We start from the raw sequence: 24,535 nt of genomic DNA, 5'->3' as shown, positions 1-24,535 counted from the left end.
CGCGCACCGCCACGAAGAGTAACCCCTGCTCCCTGCAACCAGAGAAAGCCCGCATGCAGCAACAAAGACCCAACACAGCCAAAAATAAATAACAAAAAAAAAAGCCCTTTGGAACCAGAATGCTGTGGGAGGGTGGAGATTACGCTTTGCAGCTGACTCTTAGTTTGGCTTATAGTGGGGCCGTGGAGGGGGCCTGGGGGAAGTTTCTTGAACTTTGGTTTCTATTCAAGGTGGCCAGTTAAAAGAAACAAACTGCAGGTTGCTGAGGCCTGCGGGTATCCATTGCGTGTTCATTTCTGGACAGATGTTCCTGGCGGAGCCTGGAGGTGCCAGTACCTGCAGCCTCCTTCCCATGCAGCAGTGTGGCCCTGGGCAAGTCACAGATCCCGCCAAGCCTCATTTAAAGAAAAAAAAAGACTTTATTTTTGCAAGTCTCGCTTTTTGGTGGAAAGTGGGGATAATAGCACCTACTTTTGAGATTACTGTAGGGATAATTAACCTGATTCTTGAGAGCTGGACTTCTCAAGCACCTCTGTACTGCAGACTTATCAGGCAGCCTGGGGAAGCCCATGCATGCCTTCTCAGAATACTCTTTTTTTTTTTTTTTTTTTTTTTTGCGGTACGCGGGCCTCTCACTGTTGTGGCCTCTCCCGTTGCGGAGCACAGGCTCCGAACGCACAGGCTCAGCGGCCATGGCTCAGGGACCCAGCCGCTCCGCGGCACGTGGGATCTTCCCGGACCGGAGCACGACCCCATGTCCCCTGCATCGGCAGGCGGACTCTCAACCACTGCGCCACCAGGGAAGCCCCTCAGAATACTCTTTTTAAATGGATAAAGTAAAATACACAGGATTACAAAGGAAACCCATTCTCTTGAACTACAGCTGGGCTTTTACATCAATGCACTAAAAAATAAGATCTGCAGTGAGTCTAATGTAACTACTGTAATTTTGAAGTTGTGGTGAGCGTGAACAATATTTTGTTGTGTCCGCAGTAGCTGAAATTTGACAGGGAAAAAGCTGTGATTTCTTGTGCTGACACTACTGAGTGTATTGCCTACATTCATAATCGAGTGGAATGTTAAATTATCAGGTAGGAGTTAGTGAAAAAAGTTGCAAATGTTTTCCCAGACCCCTGAAGAAAGGTCACATACCCCTGAATTCTCTCCCTGGGCCCCAGGTTCAAAACCCCTGCGATAGAAGGTGCTTCACGCCCAGCAGGTAGCCTCCAGAAGTGAGCTGAGACCCCTCCCTGACCTCCTTGGAGCAGAGGGTCCTCGGGCTCCATGCAGACCCAGAAAGCTGATGAGTGAGGTCGGGGACTGTGAAATTAAAGCCTTCCTGGTCTCTCGGAGTAAGCCATCGAGGGCCTGGTGAGTCAGGAGAAGTACCTGGCGTGGAGATGACGTAAGCTCAGGTGGTGTTCATGCTGTGCGTGGCCCGTCTGCAGGCTGCCCTGGGGCACGTGAGTGCTCGGGGTGGGGTGGCAGGGTGCAGTGTGGGTCTAGGCTGAAGGTGGCCTGTGGGGGTGAGGGAGCACTTTTGAGTCAGGAGGTGACACTGCGTGGTCTCCAGAATGCAACTACCAGAGTTCAAAGCCCAGCTCTGTCACTTAGTAACTAACCCTGGCTGGTCACTTCACCTCTTTGTGCCTTGGTTTCCTCATCTGTAAAATGAGGATGATAGTAGTACTTTCTTAAGGGGTGTTATGAGGATTAAGTATTATACTTAAAGCTCTTAGAATAATACCTGGTAAGAGAAAGTGCTTAATAAATGATGACTGAGGGATTTCCCTGGCGGTCCAGTGGTTAGGACTCCATGCTGTCACTGCCCAAGGGCCCGGGTTCCATCCCTGGTTGGGGAACTAAGATCCCGCAGGCCACGCGGTATGCCAAAAAAAAAAAAAAAGATTACTGAAACCCACATCTTCACTGTTATTCTAGGATTTATGAGACTCCACTTACTCAGAATATGTTTCTCTGTGCTGCTCAGAGATGAATCAGACCCAGCTTCTGGCTTCAAGGAGCTCCTAGTTTAGGGAGAGAATGGGAACATTAACTAGGATCGGTGCAGTGCTTGTGAGCTTGGGGTGCTGTGCAAAGGTGGGGTTTGGGGAAGGAAGGCTTCCTGGTAGAGGAGCCACCTCAGCTGAGCTTTTTTTTTTTTTTAATTTGTTAATCCTCTTATTTATTTATTTTTTGGCTGCATTGGGTCTTCGTTGCTGCGTGGTCTCTCTCTAGTTGCAGCGAGCGGGGTCTACTCTTTGTTGCAGCGCGTGGGCTTCTCATTGCGGTGGCTTTTCTTGTTGTGGAGCACAGGCTCTAGGCACGCGGTCTTCAGTAGTTGTGGCTCGTGGGCTCAGTAGTTGTGGCTCGCGGGCTCCACAGCACAGTCTCAGTAGTTGTGGTACACGGGCTTAGTTGCTCCGCGGCATGTGCGATCTTCCCGGACCAGGGCTCGAACCCGTGTCCCCTGCTTTGGCAGGCGGATTCTTAACCGCTGCACCACCAGGGTAGCCCTCAGCTGAGCTTTAAAGAAGCACTGGGCATTAGGGTTGTTCCAGGAAGAGCGGGCAGCTTGAATGGGAAGCTGGGTGCTCCAAAGTTGCTGGAGTGTCGCATTCCAGGCCTGGCCATGGGTGGGTGCTGTGTGACCTGGATGAGCAGCTTGGCCTTTGTCCTCCTGGTAGTGGGTGTCATGCAAGGTTTGGTTTGTTTTCTAACTTTCTTCACAGGAAGTTACAAAAACGGTAACAAAGAGTTCCCTTCACCCAGCTTCCCTTGATGGGGATATACAGCCAATATACATGATCAAAACCGGAAAACTGGCATCGGTACATTAGTGGACTACAGAGCTTATTCACTTTCCGCCTTTTCTTAAACCTACATTCATTTGTGCGTGTGCAGGCACCTGGGAGGGTTTTGATGTCGCACGGGGGAGTGACGTTGACATGTATGTCGGATACCCCTGACCACCAAGTGGCAGCAGATTGGAGGGAGCTCGACGGAGGCTGCTGGCCAGAGATGATGAGGGCCTGCTAGTGGAGCTGATGGGAGAAGAGTGAAGAAGTGTTTGGGAGGTGAAGGTGGAAGGAATTGGAGATTGAGAACAGGATGACGGTTGGATCTAGGACTAGAGTTGGGGAATAATGGCGGAGGAGCAGGATTAGGGGAGAAGCTGCTGAGTTAAGTTTGGGATGTGTTGAGTGAGAAGAACACCCAGCCCAACCGGGATGGGCGCCAGGGAGGACTTTCTGGACACGGAGTCATCCAAGCTGGGTCGTAAAGGATGAGTAGGAGTTGGCTGGGGGCGGGCTGGGGAGGAGGAGGGCGTTCCACGTAGAGGGTTCAGGATGAGGAAAGGCACAGAGGTCCTCAACAGTTTGGGGATTGGACATCTGGGTAAGTGCTTCCCAGAAGGTAAGAGATGTGAATCTGAAATACTGGGGAGGGGGTGAGCCTGGTGGGAGGAATAGATTTGTGAGTCACTGACATGACTCATGAGATCATGAAATGCAAGAGCTCATCTGGGGAGAGCATGTCAAGTGAGGAGAGCACCGTCCCTTAACTGGAAGACCTGGGCAGAGGAGTGGAGGACCAGCAGATGCAGCCAGGGGTCCTAGAAAAGGCCAGTGAAAAGCTGTCCCCCACTGGACTCAGCAGCTCGGAGGCCCCTGGGATGGGGAGGACCCTTGGCAGGCACCCTCAGTGGAGTGGGCATGGGCTTGCTGGGAGTAGGAAGTGAGGATGTGGGAACAGCATAGACAACCCTTTCACGAAATGTGACCAAGAGGCGGAAGGGATAAATTGGGAGATTGGCACTGACATATACACGCTACTGTATATAAAATAGGTAACTAAGAAGAACCTGCTGTAGAGCACAGGGAACTCCCCTCAATACTCTGTAATGGCCTATATGGGAAAAGAATCTTAAAAAAAAAAAGAGTGGATATACGTGTATGTACAACTGATTCATTTTGCTATACATCTGAAACTAACACAACATTGTAAACTATACTCCAATAAAAATTTTTTTTAAATGTGACCAAGAAAGGGAGTCAAGGTTGTGCTAGCCAGAAGGGGATTCAGGAGCAGAGGAGGGAATTATTTTGGGGGTGGGGGAGTCTTGAGCATGATGACACACTCAGGGTCCTGGGGCTGGGTCTGATTACTTAATGGGCGACAATAAGGGTAATTATGGTGATGTGTGTGGGCCCTGGGGCCAGGCTGCTAGGGTTTGAATCCCAGGTCTGCCTTGTTTCAGCTGTGTGACCTTGGGCAAGTCACTTGACTTCTCTGTGCCTCTGTTTCCTCCTCCACAAAATGAGAATGATAGCAATCCCTAGCTCATAGGATTGTGCAATCCTTAAGGAAGGTATTATGTGTATAGGGATCATGACAGCCCCTGGAACACGGTAGCCACTCAGGAAATGTTAATATTATTACCTGATTGTGAATTTATCTCGGTCTCAGTTTTGCTCATTTATGTATTCAACACTCATTCATTCTTATCTAGGTAGTGCTTGCATTGGGTGAGTTGATGCACATTCATCCATTTCTTTTTCATCCAAATCACCATTTCCTGAGCACTTCCTCTGTGTCAAGCATGGGCCAGACGTGGAGATTTGGGAGGGGCTAGCACAGTCCCTGCCTGGTCTGATGAAGATCTGAGTCTTTAAAATTCTGTCATCTTCAAACCCTTCTCCAAAATGGAAAAAACAATGTGTTTCCTTCATGGTTCTCAGGTCAACGGTTTGGTCTTTTTCTTGGGAAGAACAGTCCATGGACATTTTGGCAGTCCTGGAGCACTGGGCTTAAAATCAGGCTACTGGTTCCCATTTGGCCCCTGTCCTACTGTTGGCCTGATGTCAGTCATCTCATTTTGTATTTTAGATTACAAGGCTAATACTTGCTCTCCGCAAAAAGTCCAAACCATGGTGAGGTATATAAAGCGGAAAGGAAAGTGGTCTGTTGCCTCTTGGCAGATCCCAGTTCCCAGAGAGAACCAGTTAAATTGGAGAATATTCTCTCACACAGAGGTAATCATACAACCCAGGATGTTCTGAAATCTGCTTTTTTCCTTTCTCAACCACGTACAGAGACATCTCCATGACAGTACATATAGATTCAATAGCTGCATTGTATTCCATAATGCAAGTGATTGATTAAGCTATTCTCTACTGGTGGACATTAAGGTTGCTTCTAGTTTTTTTCTCTTTAAAAAAAAAAGAAAAAGAATCCCTGGGGACTTCCCTGGTGGTCCAGGGGTTAAGACTCCGTGCTCCCAATGCAGCGGCCCGGGTTTGATCGCTGGTCAGGGAACTAGATCCGCATGCCTGCAACTAAGAGCCTGCATGCTGTAACTAAAAATTCCGCATGCTTAAACTAAAAGGTCCCGCACGCTTCAACGAAGATCCTGCACGCAGCAGTGAAGATCCTGAGTGCCGCAGCTAAGACCCAGTGCAGCCAAATAAATAAATAAATATATTTTTAAAATCCCTGTACAAATATAATTTGAGGGCTTGTACAAGGATTTTGGTAGGTTAAATTCTTGGAAGAGAAATTTCTGGGTCAAAGGGAAAGGGCATTTTATCATTTGGAAGGCTTTTGACTGCAAGTAACAGAATTCCTTCCTCAAAATGGAGTTTATTAAAATCTCAAGTGATAAATGAGGGGGAGCAGTTCATTGAGTCAGTTTATTAAACACCTTTGGGCAGTCTTTCTTCTCTGCCATCTCCTTACTACGCTTTGCCATACAGCAGCAGGAAAAGGGATTATTTCTCCTGTCCCATTTTAAGTGTGAAGGAAGTCTTTCCCAGAAGCCCCTTAGCTGATTTCCTCTCCTTCCTATTGGCCAGGGTGATGTCACATGCCCTCGTCCAAGCCAATCCTGGCGAGGAAAAGGACCATTACGATTGGTTTAGCCCAGTGCAGCTTCACCGGGGTACCTGGGAAAGCAACAGTATTGGGGCAGTGCCAGGGAGGAGGAAGGGGAGCTGGCTGGTGGGTAGGCAGCTTGCTCATTTTGGTAGACGTTGCTTCTCAGACACCATCAGTTCACACACTCACTGTATTGGCAGTGTTGGAGAGTGCCCATTCCTCCGCCTCATCGACCTGGCTCTCTTCTCTCATTAGCCTCATGAGTGAAAAGTGTTGTCTTGTTGTTTTAACATGTGGTTCTGTCATCAGTGAGTTTCTTTTCCTTTTTTTTGGCTGTGCCATGCAGCTTGTGGGATCTTAGTTCCCCACCCAGGGATCGAACCCAGGCCCCTAGCAGTGAAAGCACTGAGTCCTAACCACTGGACTGCCAGGGAATTCCCTGAGGATCGTTTTTTTTTTTTTAAATGAATTTATTTATTTATTTTTATTTATTTTTGGCTGCATTCAGTCTTCGTTGCTGTGCACAGGCTTTCTCTAGTTGTGGCGAGTGGGGGCTACTCTTCATTGCAGTGCACGGGCTTCTCGTAGCAGTGGCTTCTCTTGTTGCAGAGCACGGGCTCTAGGCACGCAGGCTTCAGTAATTGTGGCACACAGGCTCAGTAGTTGTGGCTCGCGGGCTCTAGAGCGCAGGCTCAGTAGTTGTGGCGCACGGGCTTTGTTGCTCCGCAGCATGTGGGATCTTCCTGGACCAGGGATCGCACCCCTGTCCCCTGCGTTGGCAGGCGGATTCTTAACCACTGCGCCACCAGGGAAGTCTCCCCGAGTAACTTTTCTTAATGAATTATATTTCCTGTGAATTTCCTGTTCATGTTCTTTGCCCATCTTTTAAAGTAATCATAATGATTATAAAATAAAAATAGTTGATATTAAATGTTTATCTTGTGTCAGACATCTTATTGAACCTTCACATCACCCCTTTACAGTAGATATTACTTTTCCTGTTTTAGAGGCGAGGGAAGTGAGACACCGAGAAATTAAGCAGCTTGTATGCAGCTAATAGGGAACAGATCTTGGAGTTGAACCCAGGTGTGCACCTGGGTGTGAGGTCAGGTACCATGCTGATACACTGAGGGAATCATTTTCTGTTGGCTCTAATTCACAGCTGTATTTCTGAGAAGAGCCCATTTGAGGCAGATCCATCTTGAAATTCCTAAATTATAAGAACCTGGCCCCAGGGTTGGGGGGCTGCCCAGCTTGGCGGTGGGAGTCTCTTTTCTGTAAAAAGGAATGAGATTTGTTTGGCTCACATGCTCCTTGCTCCTCCACCAAGTGCCCTATCCGAGTCGTGCCTGACCCTCAAGGAACTCGCCTCCCTCTTTAGCTGAGAACACATGATCTTTTTTAACCACTGTCTTAGTCTGCTCTGGCTGCTATAACAAAGTGTCATAGACCGGGCGTCTTAAACGACAGAAATTTATTTTCTCGCAGTTTTGGAGGGTGGACGACCCAGATCAAGGTGCTGGCGGATTTGGTTTCTAGTGAGAGCTCTCTTGTGCTTGCAGACAGCTGGCCGCCTTCTCACTGTGGCCTCATCTGGCCTTTCCTTGGTGATGCCTGCTTGCGGGGAGAGGGAGGGAGAACTCTCTGGTGTCTCTTCTAATAAAGACACTAATCCTAGCAGATCAGGACCCTACCCTTATAACCCCATTTAACCTTAATTACCTCCTTTGAGGCCCTGTTTCCAAACAGTCACATTGGGGGTTAGGGCTTCCAACATAAGGTTTTCGGGGGACACAAACGTTCCATCTATCAATTCTGCCCTTGCCCCCCCCCAAATTCATGTTCTCATCACATGCAAAATGGATTCATTCCATCCCGACAGCGCCCGAATTCTTATCTAATTCCAGCATCAAGTCTCAAGTTCAGAGTCTCATCTGAATCCGATACGGTTAAGACTGGAGGTGTGATTCATCCTGAAGCAGAATTCCTCTCCAGCTGTGAACTTATGACACCAGACAAGTTAGAAGGTTTCAAAATACAGTGGTGGGACAGGCATGGGATAGACGTTTCCATTCCAAAAGGGATTCATCGGAAAGAGGAAAGAGGTCACAGGTTCCAGGCAAGTCCAAAGCCCAATGGGGCAAATTCCATTCGATTTTCAGGCTGGAGAAGCATCTTTGGCTTGATGCTCCCCCTTCCCGGCCCGCTGGGGCACAGCATCACCCCCACAGCTCTTCCAGCACTTTGCCCCCCAAGGCTCTGGGCCTGTTGAAAAGGAGGCAGTAGCCCCACCCTTTGAAACCAAGGAGGCAGCCCTGATGATCTCTGAATTATCTTTGGGGTTATATTTCCCTTTTCTTAAAGGATAGAGCATGTTTGCAGCCAAATGGCTCTATGATCCTGTCCTGTAGAATTCCTTCCAGAAGTCCTGCAGCCTTCCTGCATTCCGTCATCCAGCCTTCTCTGTCCCCTTTAGTTCAAACTGGAATTATTTCTGCTGGTATAATCCCATCTCTGTTTCCGACTTCTGCTGATGGCTGATTTGATGCATACTGATCTCCTTACCACACGGTTGTTCAGCCACACCCTAGGTGTTCTCTTCAGAACACTCCTTCTCATTTTTTGCAATATGGATAAGCTGAGAATGTTCTGATTCTTCAAGTTCTGGTGCCTTTTGTTAAACGATTCCTTCTTCAATTCATCTCTCTTCTCTCGTGTTTTACCGTAAGCGGTAAGGAGGACTCATGCCACAACTCCCATACCTGGCTTAGGAAGCTCCTCTGCTAAATATCGTTTCATCGCTTGCAAAGTCTACCTTCCACCGAACGCTAGAACACTATTCGGCCAAGTCCTTTGCCACTTTCTAACAAGGATCACCTTTCCTCCACTTTCCAATAACCTGTCCTTCATCTTCATCTGCAGTCTCACCAGAATTGCCTTAGTGTCCGTATTTTTACCAACAGTCCTTTCATGGCAGTCTGGGGGTTTTTCTAGCATGTACCTCAAAACTCCTTCAGCCTCTACTCATCGTCCAGCTCCAAAGCCACTTTTGTATTTTTACTGTTTTTATTTTTACTGTATTTCTACTGTTTGTTATAGCAGCACCCCACTTCTCAGTACCAAAATCTGTATTCGTCTAGCCAGGCTACCAGAAGAAAATTCTGGATCAGAGCCCTACCCTCGTGACCACATTTCACCTGAATTACTTCCTCAGAGGCCCCTTCTCCAAGTACAGTCACACTAGGGGTTAGGGCTTCAACATATTAATTTACTGGGGACACAAACATTTAATTCATAACAACCACCTATAAAAAGGTTCTTCCCAGGGCAGGGAAACTGAGGAAAAGGGAGGCGTGTGGGGCATTAGGTGACTGGCAGTTTTGCTAATGAGATGAAATCTATTTGCCAGCCCTGGCCTGGGAACTTTACACTCAATAAAATGAATCTAGAGTGGTCGATATATAGATCCTGGGACAGGAAATTGAGAGAAACATATTTTTTTTGTGGGAGCCTTCCCCCTAGTCACTCCACAGACACATCTGCCTTCTGTGGGACACAAGCGCTCATGGACACCAAGCACAGGCTCAGGTGCCTGGGAAGTTTGCTGAGCGGTTCCGCCTCTACTGTGCCTTTGAGGGGGGAGGGCAGCAGTGTCTTTACCAACCTAAAGTCAGCAGTTGTAGGCCTTGTGAGCCGTCTGAGCCTCACTCTCCCCGTCTCTCAAATGTGGGTCCCAGCATGGTCCAGCCCACAGTCAGGATCAGATAAAATGTGGAAGATGACAGTGATTTCATAAACCATCACATGCAGCCCGCCAGAAGGCCTGCCCTCCCTGACACCAAGGAGCCAACTCCTACTCAACCTTCAAAACCCAATTCAGACGTTGCCCCTTTTGAGGAGCTTCCACTTTCTTTGTGCCTCATCCCAGCCTGTTTACCACAGGAGCCTGGTTTGGGGTACAGCTGCTGGGATATCTTTGTATGCCTCTAACTAGGTTGTAAGGCCTGAGTAGGGAAGGCACCCTGGCCTTCTCATCTGCATATAATGGGCATATGGCAAACGTTGACTTGAATGTCCAGCACAGGAACTCTGATCTAACAGCCACCATTTATTAAGTGTCTGCGGTATACCAGGCCCTGAAATGAGTGCCTTCTATGTATTAATCCTGTTGATGGGTGCTAGTTGTAATCTCCAATTTACCCGGCAGGAAACTGCCACTCGGGGGATCCAAACCCCTCTCCATAGCCCATGACCATGGCTGCACTGCTCCTTTGGGATTTTGGTGGTTAGAGAAGTGGATTCACGCCCACCGGGTGAGGAGCCTTCTTCATGCTGCCTGGGGCAGAGAATGCTTATTCCCTGGCATGGACTTCAGACTTATCAGGAATTACCACTGGGATGGTCACAGGCAGCATTTGTTTCTGTTTGCTCAGACCTCAGGGCCTAGAGAACTGACTCAGACATGCGTCTGACCACTGAGGTTTTCTGAGAGGACTTTGGGCTGAACGGGGCCGGGGGTTGGGGGTGAGGGAGCGTAATAGGTCAGGTGTTCCCACGAGGCATGGGCTGGTGTGGGGAATTGTGTGTGTGTGTGTGTGTGTGTGTGTGTGTGTGGTTCTATAACTTTATTGGACGATCACCAGTTAGTTCTCATCCACATTAACTGTAGATTTTTTAAAGTGGTGACAGGTACCTAGGTAACCAACTTATAGAGTTTGTTTGGTAACTCTTCATTATGTTTTCTGGACAACCACACACGGATACGGTATGGGACATTCCTTATTCCTCTGACCTAGACAGTTTTGTTGAGCCTGGTGTCAATGCGTCCATCTGGAGTTCCCATCTTCTTTGTGGAAGATTTCTGGATTTCTTTGAGTGCCCGAGGGGCGCGCTTCTTGAAACCCACCCCATGGATGTGCCTGTGAATGTTGACAGTATTCTCTGGTCGCTACCTCGTTGATGGTGGACCAGCCCTTCTTCTTCTCGCCACCCTTCTTTGCGGGAGCCGTCCTGCCGGGCCGGGGTTGGAAAAGATGGTGTGGGGAGCTGGACCAGCTGGAAAGGTAAAGAGAGGCTCCGGGCTGGATAGGACAGAGTCTGATTTGTGGTTTGAAAGACCCCTGTGATGACCTTGAGGAGATGGGGGCAGTGAGGAGGCTGGTCCTTGTCTGGGGCAGGTGGTGTGGAGGGATGGGCGTGGCAGCTGTGGCTACACCTGTGTGTGACGGCCAGCGGCACCTTCCCCCATCCAACAGCTCCCCTGCCGGTGCCGGGCCTCCCTGTGTGGTGATCGGTGCACCCTTGTCTTCCCCACCTGAAGACCCTCTCTTCCAGGGCAAGGACTGGGCCTGACCCCAGGCCCCCAGGAAATAGGGTGAATGAGTGTGTGATGGTCGTGTCGACGGGGCCAGGAGCGGCTCCATGGAGGAGCCAGGCTTTGAAGGATGGATGGAATTTCGTTCACAGGTTTGAGAGGAGCATGGCTGCCCAGGTGGAAGGAACTGCAGAGGCGCAGGCTAGGAGACAGGAAAGCCCAGCAGCCTGTTCCGGCTGGAAGCCTGCGTGGGGCATGGGTGTGAGGATGATGAGAGCTTGTGTCACAGACAGGGACACTGAGGACAGAGAGACCGACCAAGAGACCTGCTCGGCGAGGCACAGGCGGCCCAGGGCCACTGCAGCCTGCCTCCTGCAGGAGAACAGGATCTTTGTGTCCATCCCAGGAGACACTTGCAGAGGTTTTGGCAGGAGGGAGGGGCGGTGCTGGAGGACACACACTTCCGCGGTTGTCGGACTGTTGCTCTGAGCCAGGCGCTCTGCACGAGTCTAACCTCTCAGGACAGCCAATGCGGTGGGAGTGCCATCAACCCCACTTTCCCCATCAGGAATATGACTGAGGTCCAAAGTCACATTGTGTGCACATGCTGGCCTTCACACCCAGGTCTGAGTCCAGAGCCCTGGCCCAAGGCCCTGGCAGGGCAAGCAGGCGTGTAGTGAGCCCTTGCCAGTGGCCCTGGCCCTGCCTGGGGTGGGGAGCTGCTGTGCGCGACAGTGTTCTGGGAGCCTGAGGACGCGGTGTGGCTCTACCCCTCCTGGGAAGGACAAGCGGGAGGAGGGAGGTTCTGGTGGCCTGAGCTCTTGGCTCCCACACTCTCGTCTCCTTGGATCCTCACGGACACCCTGCTGGCCCCGGGCCACACGGCGTCTCACAGCTCAGAGTGTGGGGCAGGATGTGGCCCTTGACAAGCTGGGTTCCAGCCCTGTTTGCCCGCTCACTGGTCGAGTGACCTTGGGAAAGAGAGTTCACTTCTTCGTGCCCCACTTTCCTCATCTGTAAAACGGGCTTAGTGACCCCTGCCTGCTTACCTTATGTGAAGACAACGTTGTAGAACCCAGGTGGAAATAAAGGACAAGGAAGTAGAGAATTTTTGGAAGGTGTCAATTTGATACACTTGCTGCCTCTCCAAAGTAGCTGGGTGTTTTTTACCTTTTTACACCTCTTTGCCAGTGAGGCAGTGAGGATCCACTCCCAGTGTCCGCATACCGGCCCTCTGTGGATGCTGTGCGGGGGCCGAGGTACAAAGCGGGAGGCCCGTCCCCCAGTCCCGGGCTGGGCAGTCCCACCTCCCGGCCTTGCCCATATCCTCTTGCAGTAACGGTTTGATGGGGCAGAGCATGGAAAGGGCCCATGAATGTCTGGGGCAGAAAGTGCTGGCCAGCTGGGCCGTGGGCACCCCAGCCTCAGATTCTGACCCGGGGAAGGCCCAGCCCCCTCCTGGCTGTCACTGCGTGGGACCAGCTGACCTCCATGGTTGCCGGGAAGGGGAGCCAGGTGGGCTGTCTGTATCTGGCCATGAGCTCCCAGCTCCCGGGGGCTCACCCTGGAGGTACCAGACCCCTAGCTGCTCTGTCTGAGCCTCCCTTCTCCTTAAGCACCCCCGCCTTCAGTTTTCACTCCCTTCATCTCCGGAGCACATCCCTGTACGAGTTCAGTGCCTTTGACTTGCTGTGCAACTTTGGGCCATCCCTCAGCCTCGCTGAGGCTCCGTCTCCCTCATCCGTAACGTGGGGAATTCCCTCCACCTCGCCGAGATGGTGCAGGTACCGGGCCACCCCGGCCTGGTGCAGTGGGGACCAGCCAGCTCATGAAGGGGGCTCCCTGAGCTTTGGTTTCCTCCTTGGTAAAATGGGGACAAAATGACACCCGCCTCATGGCAGATTCAGTGAGACCCTCGTACAGAGTGCCTGGCCCACGTGTGGTGCTACATTGTAGCTGTGATCATCGGCATTGTTTTTCTGTGTCTCTTCTCCCCAAACTGTGCTTAGTGGTGAAACAAGGTTTCTCCCTTGAACTTGAGGGTATCCCGTGCAGTATTGCAGCCCCAGCCATGCATGGGAAAGGGCAGGTGGCCTCCAAGCAGGCTGGGCCCATCAAAGTCACTGTGCAAACTCAGGGTCCAGTGGGATGTGGGTGTGGAGGGCAGAGCTGTGTGCCTGGTTCAGACACTTTGTGTAGACCTCGAGACAGGTCACTGCCCTCGGGGACACTCCTGCCACCCGCCCTGGCACCTGTGAGGTGGGGTGAGCACGGGAGTGAGGGAGCACACGTTGGGGGCTTGGGGGTTGGACGGTGACTGGCCCCCGCTGACTGCCTGATGGACTGTGTTCTCTCCCCAGAGACTGATGGAGAGGCAGAGACGGAAAGCGGACATCGAGAAGGGGCTGCAGTTCATTCAGTGAGTGTGCGGTGGGCCCGGCTGGGCAGGGTCCTCTGAGGCATCCCCAGAGCACGCGCTCTCAGGCTGCCTGTGTGTTGGGGAGCGGGGAGGTGGGACAGGCTGGGAAGGGGCTGGCATGGCAGGGGCCGGAGTTACCCCTAACCCTGAGCCGTGAACCTGCCCCGCACATCTGCGCTCCCTGGCCCTGGTTACCCTTTGGTCTCATCTGGCATATCCTTTTACTCTCCGCCTCCATGCCTGCTCCTACGCTCCCTGTTAATTCTCTTGCTTGTCTGTGCACATCTTATAATAAATCCCTAGTTCTTGCTTACTGAGCATGTCTTTCTGGCTCCGTGCTGGGCCCTTCACATCCGTCATCTCTCTAATCTTCACAGCAGCCCAGTAAAGCAGGTGGTCTTGTCTCCATTTTGCAGATGAGAAAACTGAGGCTCAGAGAGGTTAAGAAACGTGTTTACAGTCACACAGCTATTAAATGACGGAATTCTAACCTGGGTCTCGCTGTCTCCAAGCCCACCTCTCTTTGCATTATTTACCCCCTGTACCCACATGCCGTGTTTGTTTTTTCATCTTTTTCTTTACACGTAAAATATTTTTACTCACCCTTTTCTTTTCTCTCTCTGAAATGGACCCTCAGAGGCGTGTTTATCGTGGTGCTAACGAAGCATAAGCTCCTGGCCCCTCGCTTGCGCGGGTCCTTTCTGAAGCCCCGAAAGGCTCCCTAAGCAATTCTTTGTTTCTCATTTTGTGTTCTTTTTCTTAAGTACGACTCCCCACAGAACTGGGATTTGCATCTACACACCCTCATATACTCCCCAATTTTGTTCTCTCATAGAGACCTGCAAAACGCGACCTGCCTTTTCACCACAAGCTGGGTCCCTTTTCACACACACACACACACACACACACACACACACACACACACACACACACACACACACACACACACACAGGGTCTGCTCCTGTTTATATTCACACACCACGCTCTCCCTCAGCTTGCAGCACAGCCACTTTTCCTGGCTCCGGCCGGCTCAGAGCTGCCCTTCACTGGGGGTTCTTCTTCCATGTGGGCGAGGGCTTTGATTTTGGGAAAGTGCCTGAGTTTTATTCAGAGGCCAGTCTGGTGAACAAGGCAAGCCTTGGGAATTCTGTCTTTTTAAAAAATTTTTACTTTACATTGGAGTATAGTTGATTAACAATGTTGTGTTAGTTTCAGATGTACAGCAAAGTGATTCAGTTATACATATACAAGTATCTATTCATTTTCAACTTCCTTTCCCATTTAGGTTATTACAGAGCAGAGTTCCCTGTCCTATACAGTAGGTCCTTGTTGGTTATTTATTTTAAGAATTCTGTGGGGTTTTTTAGTAAATTTATTTATTTTTATTTGTTTGTTTTTGGCTGCATTGGGTCTTTGTTGCTGCACATGGGCTTTCTCTAGTTGCGGTGAGCGGGGGCTGCTCTTTGTTGCGGAGCACAGGCTCTAGGCATGCAGGCTTCAGTAGTTGTGGCACGTGGGCTCAGTAGTTGTGGCTCACGGGCTCTAGAGCACAGGCTCAGTAGTTGTGGCGCACGGGCTTAGTTGCTCCGCAGCCTGTGGGATTTTCCCAGACCAGGGATCGATTCTGTGTCCCCTGCATTGGCAGGCAGATTCTTAACCACTGCGCCACCAGGGAAGTCCCAAGAATTCTGTTTTTAAGTCACTGATTTTTGCGGAGCTGGAACTGTGAGCCCCAGACCTAGATTCACATCCCAGTGTCCCTGCTTCCTGGTGGTCTCAGTGCCTGAGAAATGGAGATGATGCCACTTCCCTCCCAGGGTTGTTGTGCTTGGGATAAATGTTAGCCTTGTGTCCTCCTTCCCCTTCCCAAAGGGGAGCTCTGAGAAGGTTTAGCAACAGGCTTCTTGGGAACCCGTAGGTTGGTCTCCTGAGGGACTACTTTGCAGCATACATAGTAGGACCTGCTCCTTTAAAAATGACTGTTTCCTCACGTACCGACTTCATGTGCTTAGCAAACGTTTATTAGGCACCTCTGGGCACAGAGCACCGTAGGAGCCATAAAGTGGTCTGGACAGGTGGGTGGATGGCTTGTGTAGAGCCTTAAACACCAGGATGAGGCGACCTTGAGGACGGGGTATGACCTATTGAAGACGAAGCTGATGCTGGAAGAGGAGAGGCTGGAGGTGGGAGACCAGTTAGGAGGAGAGTGGTGGGGCCAGTGCTGGGGCAGGAGGGCCGGGCCCTGGTCTCTGATGGTGGGAGGCAAGTGAGAGGGCGGGTGACTGGCCCCGCTGTCATAATCAGGGACACCTCCTCCCACACACACAGGGGACCTCCGGCATCTCCTCTCACCACTTGTCACTTACTAGCTTAGGCTGCTCTTTTTCGCCCAGGTGTTCGCGGTGGCTCCGGGCAACAGAAAGAGCCCCAGCCCTGCCCTCTGGCCCTGGCTCTGATCTGCTCTGTGACCTTGGGCAAGTCACTGCCCCTCTCTGAATGTCTGTTTTCCCCTCTGTGACATGAGAGACCAGAAGACAAACCCCAGCTCCCTTCCAGCCCTGCCATTTAGCCTCAGAGATGTGCGTCAAGGCTCCTGGGCTGACGCTTTCTTCTGTACTGAGCTGGCATCGCTTTGGCCATGGGCAGGAGAGGGTGCGTAAGACCCCATCTGCTTTTCTGAGTCTGGCATAAGGGGTGAGGTTCTGAGTGCCGGGCCTTGGCTGGGGTTGTGTGGGTTTTGCGGGCAGGGACACAAGTGCAGAGACTCCCAAACTAAGGGGCCCTGAGGTGGACTTTGGGTGCCACCCAAGGGCCTGCAGTTGCAGGTTTGGTCTGGGGGGACATGGTCGTTCCCAAGGGCTGGTTTCTTAGGCAGAGGACAGCCGGCTGGAGCTGGAGCACTCTCTCAGCATCTGCACCTGGGAAAGCCTGGCTGCCAGGCCCTGGGGCAAACACAAGACCTTCATCCAATCTTCCGTCGGAAACAGAGGGCCAGCATGGTGTTGATTTAAGGAGAAAAAACTGCTATCCCCTGACCCCAGTCCACAAGGTGATGTCTGAGGTCCGAGCTGGGGAGCCGGCTCTAGGCACAGTCTCTAGTCTGAGGCTCTGGCTCCTGGGCCTCCGGGAGGCTGGGAACTCTGGGCCCACCCAGAACTTGCGTCCTTCTCCTTTTCCTATAGGTCGACCCTACCCCTGAAGCAAGAAGAATATGAGGTGAGCTTCAGGGGCTGGGCTGGGGGAAGGTGAAGGGCGGAGTGTCCCTGGCGGGGGGCTGGGGGCCCGGGTGCCAGGGCTGGGGCTGAGTGGAGAAGGCCCCCTGAGCCACCCTGCACCCTGCCCCGGCAGGCCTTTCTGCTCAAGCTGGTGCAGAACCTGTTTGCTGAGGGCAATGACCTGTTCCGAGAGAAGGACTACAAGCAGGCACTGGTGCAGTACGTGGAGGGGCTGAACGTGGCCGACTACGCCGCCTCTGACCAGGTGGCCCTGCCCCGGGAGCTGCTGTGCAAACTGCACGTCAACAGGGCCGCCTGCTACTTCACCATGGTGAGCTCCTCGCCTGCACCCGCTGCCCCGACCGGGCCCAACGACCGGGCCCCCGCCGCCGTGAGCCTCTGCGGCTCCACCGTCCGCTCCCGTGGCTCTCGGCCCCAGCGCACAGCAGACACACCTGGAGAGCTTTTACAGGGCTAATACCTAATAAAAAAAGGTTTACATGACATTGGTGCCCAAGCCCTCCCCCAGATGAGTTAAGTTAGACTCTCGGGGTGGCCTGGGCCCTGGCAGGAGTCTGTGGGCCGTCAGGGCAGAGGGCTGCTGCCCTCATCGTGTCCACCGCCTCTTTCTGCAAACCTCTCCTGCCCCTGCCCCTGGGCGCCTGCCCCCCTTACGCCTCAACCTTACTCCTCTCTCCCGACTTCTAGCTTCCTCCTCCTTCGCTCCTCCCTCAGTCTCCAGCCTCCTCCCCTTCTCTGTCCTCGCTCACTGACTCAGTCATTCCCTGACCCTGTGGGAGCCCTGCCGTGGGCTCTGCAGAGGATCCAGCCCGTTCTGGATAAACGGGTCTGCCCGATGCCCGTTCCCACCGTTCTGCACGCTGAGCTGCCTTCCGGATTTCGGTCCGTGGTCTGCTGAGCGACCGGGCTCATCACTGTACGGTTTAAAGGCCTTTCCCCTCCATGTCCTGCCAGTGCCCCACAGCAGCCCCTTCAGCTGGACACACGGGTGCCCTCGACTGAGCCTGAACGCCAGAGCTGTTTCCCGGAGCTCTCCAGCCCCTCCCTGACACCCTCCTCCTCTGCAGGGAAGGGAGGCTGGTCCTCAGTCCAGGGGGAGGCAGGAGGCTGGGGGAGGGAGGGTAACAGGCTGACCGCTCCTCTCTGGCAGGGCCTGTATGAGAAGGCGCTGGAGGACAGCGAGAAGGCACTGGGCCTGGACGGAGACAACATCCGGGCGCTGTTCCGCAAGGCGCGGGCCCTGACCGAGCTGGGGCGCCACAAGGAGGCCTACGCGTGCAGCAGCCGGTGCTCCCTGGCCCTGCCCCACGTGAGTGCGGCCCTGCAGCCTTGCCCGCAGAGGCCAGGCTCCCAGCCTTCTGCACTGCCCTCTCTGGGGCCAGGCACCACACCTCTCTGAGCCTCGCTTTCCTCCGCTGAGACACTGATATTAACACCAGGCGTTGCTAAAAATACAGTGTGTATTGACCTACTTAATCCTTGTGACAATCCTTAGAGATAGAGATAGAGATAGACACTATTATTATCCCCATTTTAAAGATGAGGAGACAGAGGCACAGAGAGAAAGAAACTTACCCAGGATCCCGGCTAGGGGGTGGCAGAGCCGAGACTTGAACCCAGGCAGTCTGACTCTTAACTTCCACACTCTGAGAGTACAGGGTTGCAGTGGGCACCAAACGGGGTGCCACATGTGCGGGGACCTGATGTCCAGGCTGTCATCAGGTGGGGACGGTCAATGGGAAAAAAAACAATCGAGGGTCTTGCTTGCCCCAGCCCACACACAGCTGGGCACACAGCCCCTCTGCATTCATTCGTCAGCTTAACAACTGTTTACTAAGTGCCCACGGAGTGCCCAGATCTGTGCCTGTCAGGGACCCACAGTCTATTAGGAGACAAATGGAGACAAGCCTGGGGTCTAGGCCTGGCTTCACTACAGAGCCCTGGCATGATCTCAGACAAAGCACCGCCCCTCTCTGCACAGCAGTTCCACATCTATAAAGTGCCCTTCCTACTTTATCTCTGAAATAATGGGTGTGAAAGGGCTTGGAGAAGGGTAAATGCTGCCCAAGAAGGGCTGAGCGAGTTCAGGAGTGGTCAGGGTCCTGGAGGGCTCCCTGGAGGACGCAGGGCTTGAGTGGGGCTGGGAGAAGCAATTTGGGTGGGCAAAGCAGAAAGGCTGTATGCACAGTGATCAAGGATGCCAGTTGCAGAGAACTGGCCTGTGTTTGGGTTCTAATCTTGAGTCTGCCACCTACTAGCTCTGTGACCCTGGACACACAGTTTAGCCCCTCTGAATCTTAGTTTGCACCCCTATAAAGTGGGGGTGGTAACATACCATGCATCATAGGGCTGTGCTGAGGATGGAATCAGAAAATCACACAGGGCAGTTGGCACAGTGGCTGGACACAGTAAGTGTTCAGAACATTCACTGGTATTATACTTTCTATTTATTATTCTTGCTTCTCCAATTAAGTTTACTTCACAATTGAGAACCTCTCTTATGACCCAGTGCCCAACCTGTACTACATTCTCCAGCATCTGAAGCAGGTCCACAACCGGGTCCCATGACTACCCACTTGTTGGGGGACAGGGTGGCTCTCACCCCACTGTACAGGTCAGGGAGCTGGGCCCCGCGAGGGCTGGTAACTCCCCTGAGGAAAGTATCCAAACAAGGACTTCTGGCTTCGAGTTGGAGAATTCCCCCACTTTCCAGTCCTTATGGGTAAACACTGACTGGGCCCTGCTCCTTGCTGGGCATCAGGACCAGAGGTGACCCAGACCCTGGACTCTAGGAGTTCGTCGGTGAGGTGGGGAGGTCGACGAAGGTACAGGATCCCCGTTGTCCCTTTGTAGCCCGGACTGCAGTCACTGTTTCTCTGTTTACTGATTGGTCTCCCCACTAGGCTAGAGCCCTGGGCCTAGAGGCCTAGAGGCCTGGGCCCCGTCTGCCCTGTGGTTTTGGTGTTCCCGGCCCCTAGCTTGTGGCTGGCACACAGCACACAGAAAGTAGTACAGACCTGGAGGGAGGAAGGAATGCAGGTTCTGTAACAGCACCAACCATGGGCCAGGTGCGTTCTAGACTTCACACGGCCTCGCTCCTTTGGGCCTGTGTTCCATCCCTGTGACCTCACTTGCAGAGAGTTCCAAGACATTTTTTGGTGAAAGAAGCAAGTTGTAGAACAAATAATAGGTATGATATGATCTCACTTATATAAAAAAAAGAAAAAAAAAACCCACAAAGCAAAACTAAGCATCCTTTGTCGTCCATATGCGCGTATGTAAATTCCCAGGTAAGATCCGTAGGGCAACACAGCAGCACTGTTAGCTGTGCTCCCCCTGGGGAGGAGCCTAGGGTGAGGGTGGGGCTGATCCAGGGAAGCAGTTGCTCTTCCTCTAACATTTCAGCCTTCTACAGTGACACTGTTACTTGACGAATTGTGGAAACAAAAGGAAAATAATGAAATAAAACCCCCAAATTATTCCTGTCCACTCCCCACAACACAAGGAAAAACAGAAGCACGGGTTCCTGGCCCCAGCCCTACCACGCACTGGCTGTGTGACTGGGGCAGCCCACGTCCCCTCCCAGGGTCCTGCTTCCTTATCCGTAACCTGGGGTAACAGGGACCCCCCCTTGCAGGGCTGCACAGGTGTCCGGAGCACAGCTCGTGAGTCAGGGCAGACTAACCACCCTACCCTGTGTCTTTCCTTCCCAGGATGAGAGTGTAACTCACCTTGGTCAGGAGCTGGCTCAGAAGCTTGGGCTGCGAGTTCGGAAGGCGTATAAGAGGCCCCAGGTAGGTGGGCCCTGGGCGCTGGGGCCTGGGTGGGGATGGAGATGGGGAGACCTGAAGAGGGTGACCAGGAGCCTTTGGGAGATGTGCGTGAGGGGGCCGGGGCCAGGACAGGACAGAGGGGGTGACAGCAGGTGTTCTTCCCTGTGTTGGCTGAAAGCCCTGGGACGACTTCCAGAACCTTTTGGCAAAGGAAAGGACAGCCAAAGCTTCTAGCTCACCTCAGACACCAGCCGTGCAAACCCTCTCCGTCCCCTGCCCTGGCCGATTTCAACACCCCGGAGGTGGCCTCCGTTGAAGCTGGCGTCCTTTAGCCTCGTGTTCTCAAATCACCCCTGTGTGGTGCATATTTGAAACGTTGGTACCTGTTTGGCTCGTTCAGATCCACGTGCATTCATCTGGCTCCTGCATTTGGCCAGGAAGCTGCACGCCGGGGAGGGTATGGCTCTAGAATCTCTGCCGTGACCTTGAGCAAGTTAGTTCTTCTCCCTCCACCCTCTTTTCCGCATCTGGGATGTGGGGGAAATTATGCCCGCCTCAGAGGGCTCCTGGGGGATCAAAGGGAGAGAGGTTTGAGGTGGTGCCTGGCACAGTGCCGGGCTCACAGTGGGAGCGTGTACCTGGAAGTCCTCTGCCCAGGCCATGGTTGCGGGGAGAAAACGCCTGAATCTGAGCCAGGTGACTCCCTGCAGGCCTGGGGGCAGGGAGCTCAGAGGGCACCACAGACCCCACCCGCCTGGTCGGGGCTCCTCTGCTGCCCCGGCTGGTGGGACCGTGAGCACATTCGCAGAATCGTCATCTCTTCCCACGTCTCTCCAATCTCTGGCAGGAATTGGAAACCTTTTCTCTGCTCAGTAACGGCACTGCGGCTGGTGTGGCAGATCAGGTAGGATGGAGACCAGGACCCCGAGCCTCCCTCCCCCACCCCAACCCGCCCCAGGACCAACCTATCTTGGTTCAACCATCATGAGAGCTTTGGGTTCATTCTCTGGGATATAAATGACCGCAAGCAGCAGGGCCAGAGGTATCACACTGAAGGGTTGGGCTCAATCTGTCCTTGTCCCCACTGCTGCAAGGCAGGCCCCTGCCTTGGGAAGAGGGCTGAGTGACAGCTTGGGCCCGGGCCAGGGTCTTGAGGGAAGTCCTGGGACCCACAGCACCTCCACGTCCCAAGAGGGGCCTCCTGTGACCACAGGGGCAAAGTATGGGGATGAGCTGTGGCTGCCGGTGCTGGGAGTGGTCACTGCAGGGGAACCGTCGGGGTACCCTCACTCGTGGACCCCTGAGAAAGAAAACAAATGGCAGCAGGCAGGGTGGGAGTAGGAAGGAGGGAGAAAGGCAGTTGAGACCAGACCACCAGGCCTCGTCCTGGTTGGGGGCGGGAGTGGCAGGGCCCAGCACACACATCACACCCCACCGCCCGCCATACAGGAACTGCTCAGGTGGACTTGGGAAGGGACAGGCCGGAAGAGCGTGGATGGCGGCTGGTGCCCTGCCTCTTCGTTGTACGTAAGGGGAGAGTGAGGCACGAGAGTGAGGAAGGGACTTGGCCAGTGTCACACAGTTGGCCCCCGTCCCCCCAGAGCATGATAACACTTTCATTCATTCACTCAACAGACTCCCAGGGAACCACTTCTTGCCCCTGAGCTGCCACTGGGCCAGAGCTGAGTTAGGCGTGTCCTGGCCCTTGGGGCCTACCAGGCTGCAAGGGAGGCAGATGTGGACCTGCCTGTGTAGCAGTCACGATGGTTTGTAACCAAAAATCATTAGGCCTGGCACCTACTGGGTCCTCAAAAAAAATAAAATTAAGTGAATGTCTGAGTCTGTTCAGGCTGCTATAACAAGATGCTGGGAATTCCCTGGCAGTCCGGTGGTTAGGACTCGGCGCTCTCACTTCTGGGACCTGGGTTCGATCCCTGGTCGGGGCACTAAGATCCCGCAAGCCGTGAGGGGCAGCCAAAAAAAAAAAAAAAGCCATGTATTGGGTGACTTATAAACAAAAGAAATTTGTTACTCACAGTTCTGGAGACTGGGAAGTCCAAGATCAAGGTGCTGGCAGATTCGATGTCTAGAGAGGACCCACGTCCCGGTTCATAGATGGTCTTCTAGTTGTAACCTCACATGAGGGGCGGAAGGGATCTCTCTGGGGTTTCTCTTATAATCTCATTCATGAGGGCTCCACTCTTATGACCTAATCACCTCCCGAAGGCCACATCTCCTAATACCATAATTTTGGGGGTTAGGATTTCAACATATGAATTTCTGGGGGACAGACATTCAGACCATAGCAGTGAGTGAATGAATACATAATCGCAAATAATTTCACAATGCCTGGAGGGAGGTGCTGTTTACCCACTATTACAAAGGAGAAACTGAGGCGTAGAGAAGTTAGGAGACTTGTCTGAGTTGGTCCAGTATGTGCCAGGCACTGAGCTGGGGCCTGGGTACGTACGTGCTGAATAAAACAAACATGGTCCCTGCCCTCAAAGAGCTCACAGTCCAGGGCAGATGGACACTAGCCGTTTCTGGTTACAAACCATGAGGAGAGCTCTAGAGGCAGAGGGTGGGGAGCTGTGGGCCACTGGGCCTGGGAGGCCTGATTTAGACTGGGCATCAGCAATCTGTAAGCTGAGACCCGAAGTCGAGAGTAGGGCAGGGGCAGGGTGTGTGGGTAGAACAATTCCAGAGGGCAAGGTGTGTACAAAGGCCCTGAGGCTGGGAGGAGCTCAGAGTATAGGAGGGACCAAGTGGAGGGGGCCCAGTGGGGCTGGAACAGTGGATAGAAGCCACAGCACCTAGTCCCTGGTGAGGTCTTCATCGTAAGAGTGTTGGGAAAGCACTGAAGGCGGATAGCACTGATTTCATTCATTCATTCAGAAGATATTTATTGAGTGCTTCTGTGTGCCCGTCATAGAATTGATCTAGGCACTGGGGACACAGCAGAGGGAGAAACAGCCAAAGAGCCCCACCCTCATAAAACTTGGTCTAACTGTGGGAGACAAACAAAAAGTGGTAAACAAAAAGTGACCAGTGCCTTGGAGAAGGGAGCTGGGGAGGCCAGGCTATTGGTGGGGGGTGGGTGGGTTGCAGGGTTTTTAAATTTTATTTATTTATTTATTTTAAACCTAACTTTTTTTTTTTAAGATTTTTTTTTTATTTGGACCATTTCTAAAGTCTTTATTGAATTCGTTACAATATTGCTTCTGTTTTATGTTTTGGTTTTTTGGCCGTGAGGCATGTGGGCTCTTAGCTCCCCAACGAGGGATCGAACCCCCACCCCCTGCACTGGGAGGCAAAGTCTCAACCACTGGACCGCCAGGGAAGTCCCTGGGTTGCAGTTTTAAACAGTAAATAGTGAGAGGGCGATACTTGAGCAAAGACCCAAAGGAGATGAGGAGTGAACTATGAGGAGGTCTGGGGGACCAGGCAGAGGGAACAGCCAGTGCAAAGGCCCTGAGGCAGGAGTGTGCCTAGTGTGTGCGAAGAACAGCCAGGAAGCCAGCATGGCTGGAGGGGGCTGTGCAGGGCTCCTCTTCCCTCCTGCCAGTGGTGCTGGGGAGGCAGGGAGTCATCCAGGCAGATCCTATCCAGAGTTCCCAGATCTTGGGCTCCTGCCTCATTCCTGGAGCCAGAGAAACTAGGGCTCCCTTTTGTTTTCTGCTGATAGTGGCACGATTGTGCATTATAGGGCAACTCTGGGGGGACCCTGGCTGGGTACGTTATGGGGTATCCCCGTTCCTTCCTTCTCTTCCCACAGTGACTGCCCTGGTTCAGGTCACATCCCACTCTTCCAGGTCGTGGCTGGCCTCCCCTTCTGGGGGAGTGTCTGGACTGTCTGGACTCTTCTTCCTGTCCCCCAACACTGCTACTGGATGAACTCCGACAGCCTGGCCTCGT

The 24,535-nt window shown here is 52.7% G+C and overlaps 1 protein-coding gene and 1 pseudogene across 7 annotated transcripts in view; one reads left to right on the top strand and one right to left on the bottom strand.

The window, feature by feature from the left end:
* Positions 1-24,535, top strand: part of ZC3H7B (zinc finger CCCH-type containing 7B) — a 54,252-nt gene that overhangs the window by 7,415 nt on the left and 22,302 nt on the right. For 4 of the 7 annotated variants that reach the window (XM_073788124.1, XM_073788126.1, XM_073788125.1 and 1 more), the window contains exons 2-8: positions 7,785-7,996; positions 13,552-13,610; positions 16,794-16,827; positions 16,960-17,157; positions 17,998-18,156; positions 20,561-20,641; positions 21,468-21,524. In XM_073788124.1, the coding sequence (XP_073644225.1) occupies positions 7,785-7,996; positions 13,552-13,610; positions 16,794-16,827; positions 16,960-17,157; positions 17,998-18,156; positions 20,561-20,641; positions 21,468-21,524 (800 nt within the window). Of the gene's footprint in view, positions 1-7,784; positions 7,997-13,551; positions 13,611-16,482; positions 16,661-16,793; positions 16,828-16,959; positions 17,158-17,997; positions 18,157-20,560; positions 20,642-21,467; positions 21,525-24,535 lie in introns of all 7 variants that reach the window. The other 3 variants (XM_033865975.2, XM_033865976.2, XM_073788128.1) reach the window with 2 other exon arrangements.
* On the bottom strand, positions 10,457-11,592 carry LOC117314120 (large ribosomal subunit protein eL31-like; annotated as a pseudogene).

This window comes from Tursiops truncatus, chromosome 11, assembly GCF_011762595.2.
Source record: "Tursiops truncatus isolate mTurTru1 chromosome 11, mTurTru1.mat.Y, whole genome shotgun sequence".
Taxonomy (NCBI): Eukaryota; Metazoa; Chordata; class Mammalia; order Artiodactyla; family Delphinidae; genus Tursiops; species Tursiops truncatus.
This window is presented reverse-complemented; position numbering and strand designations above follow the sequence as displayed.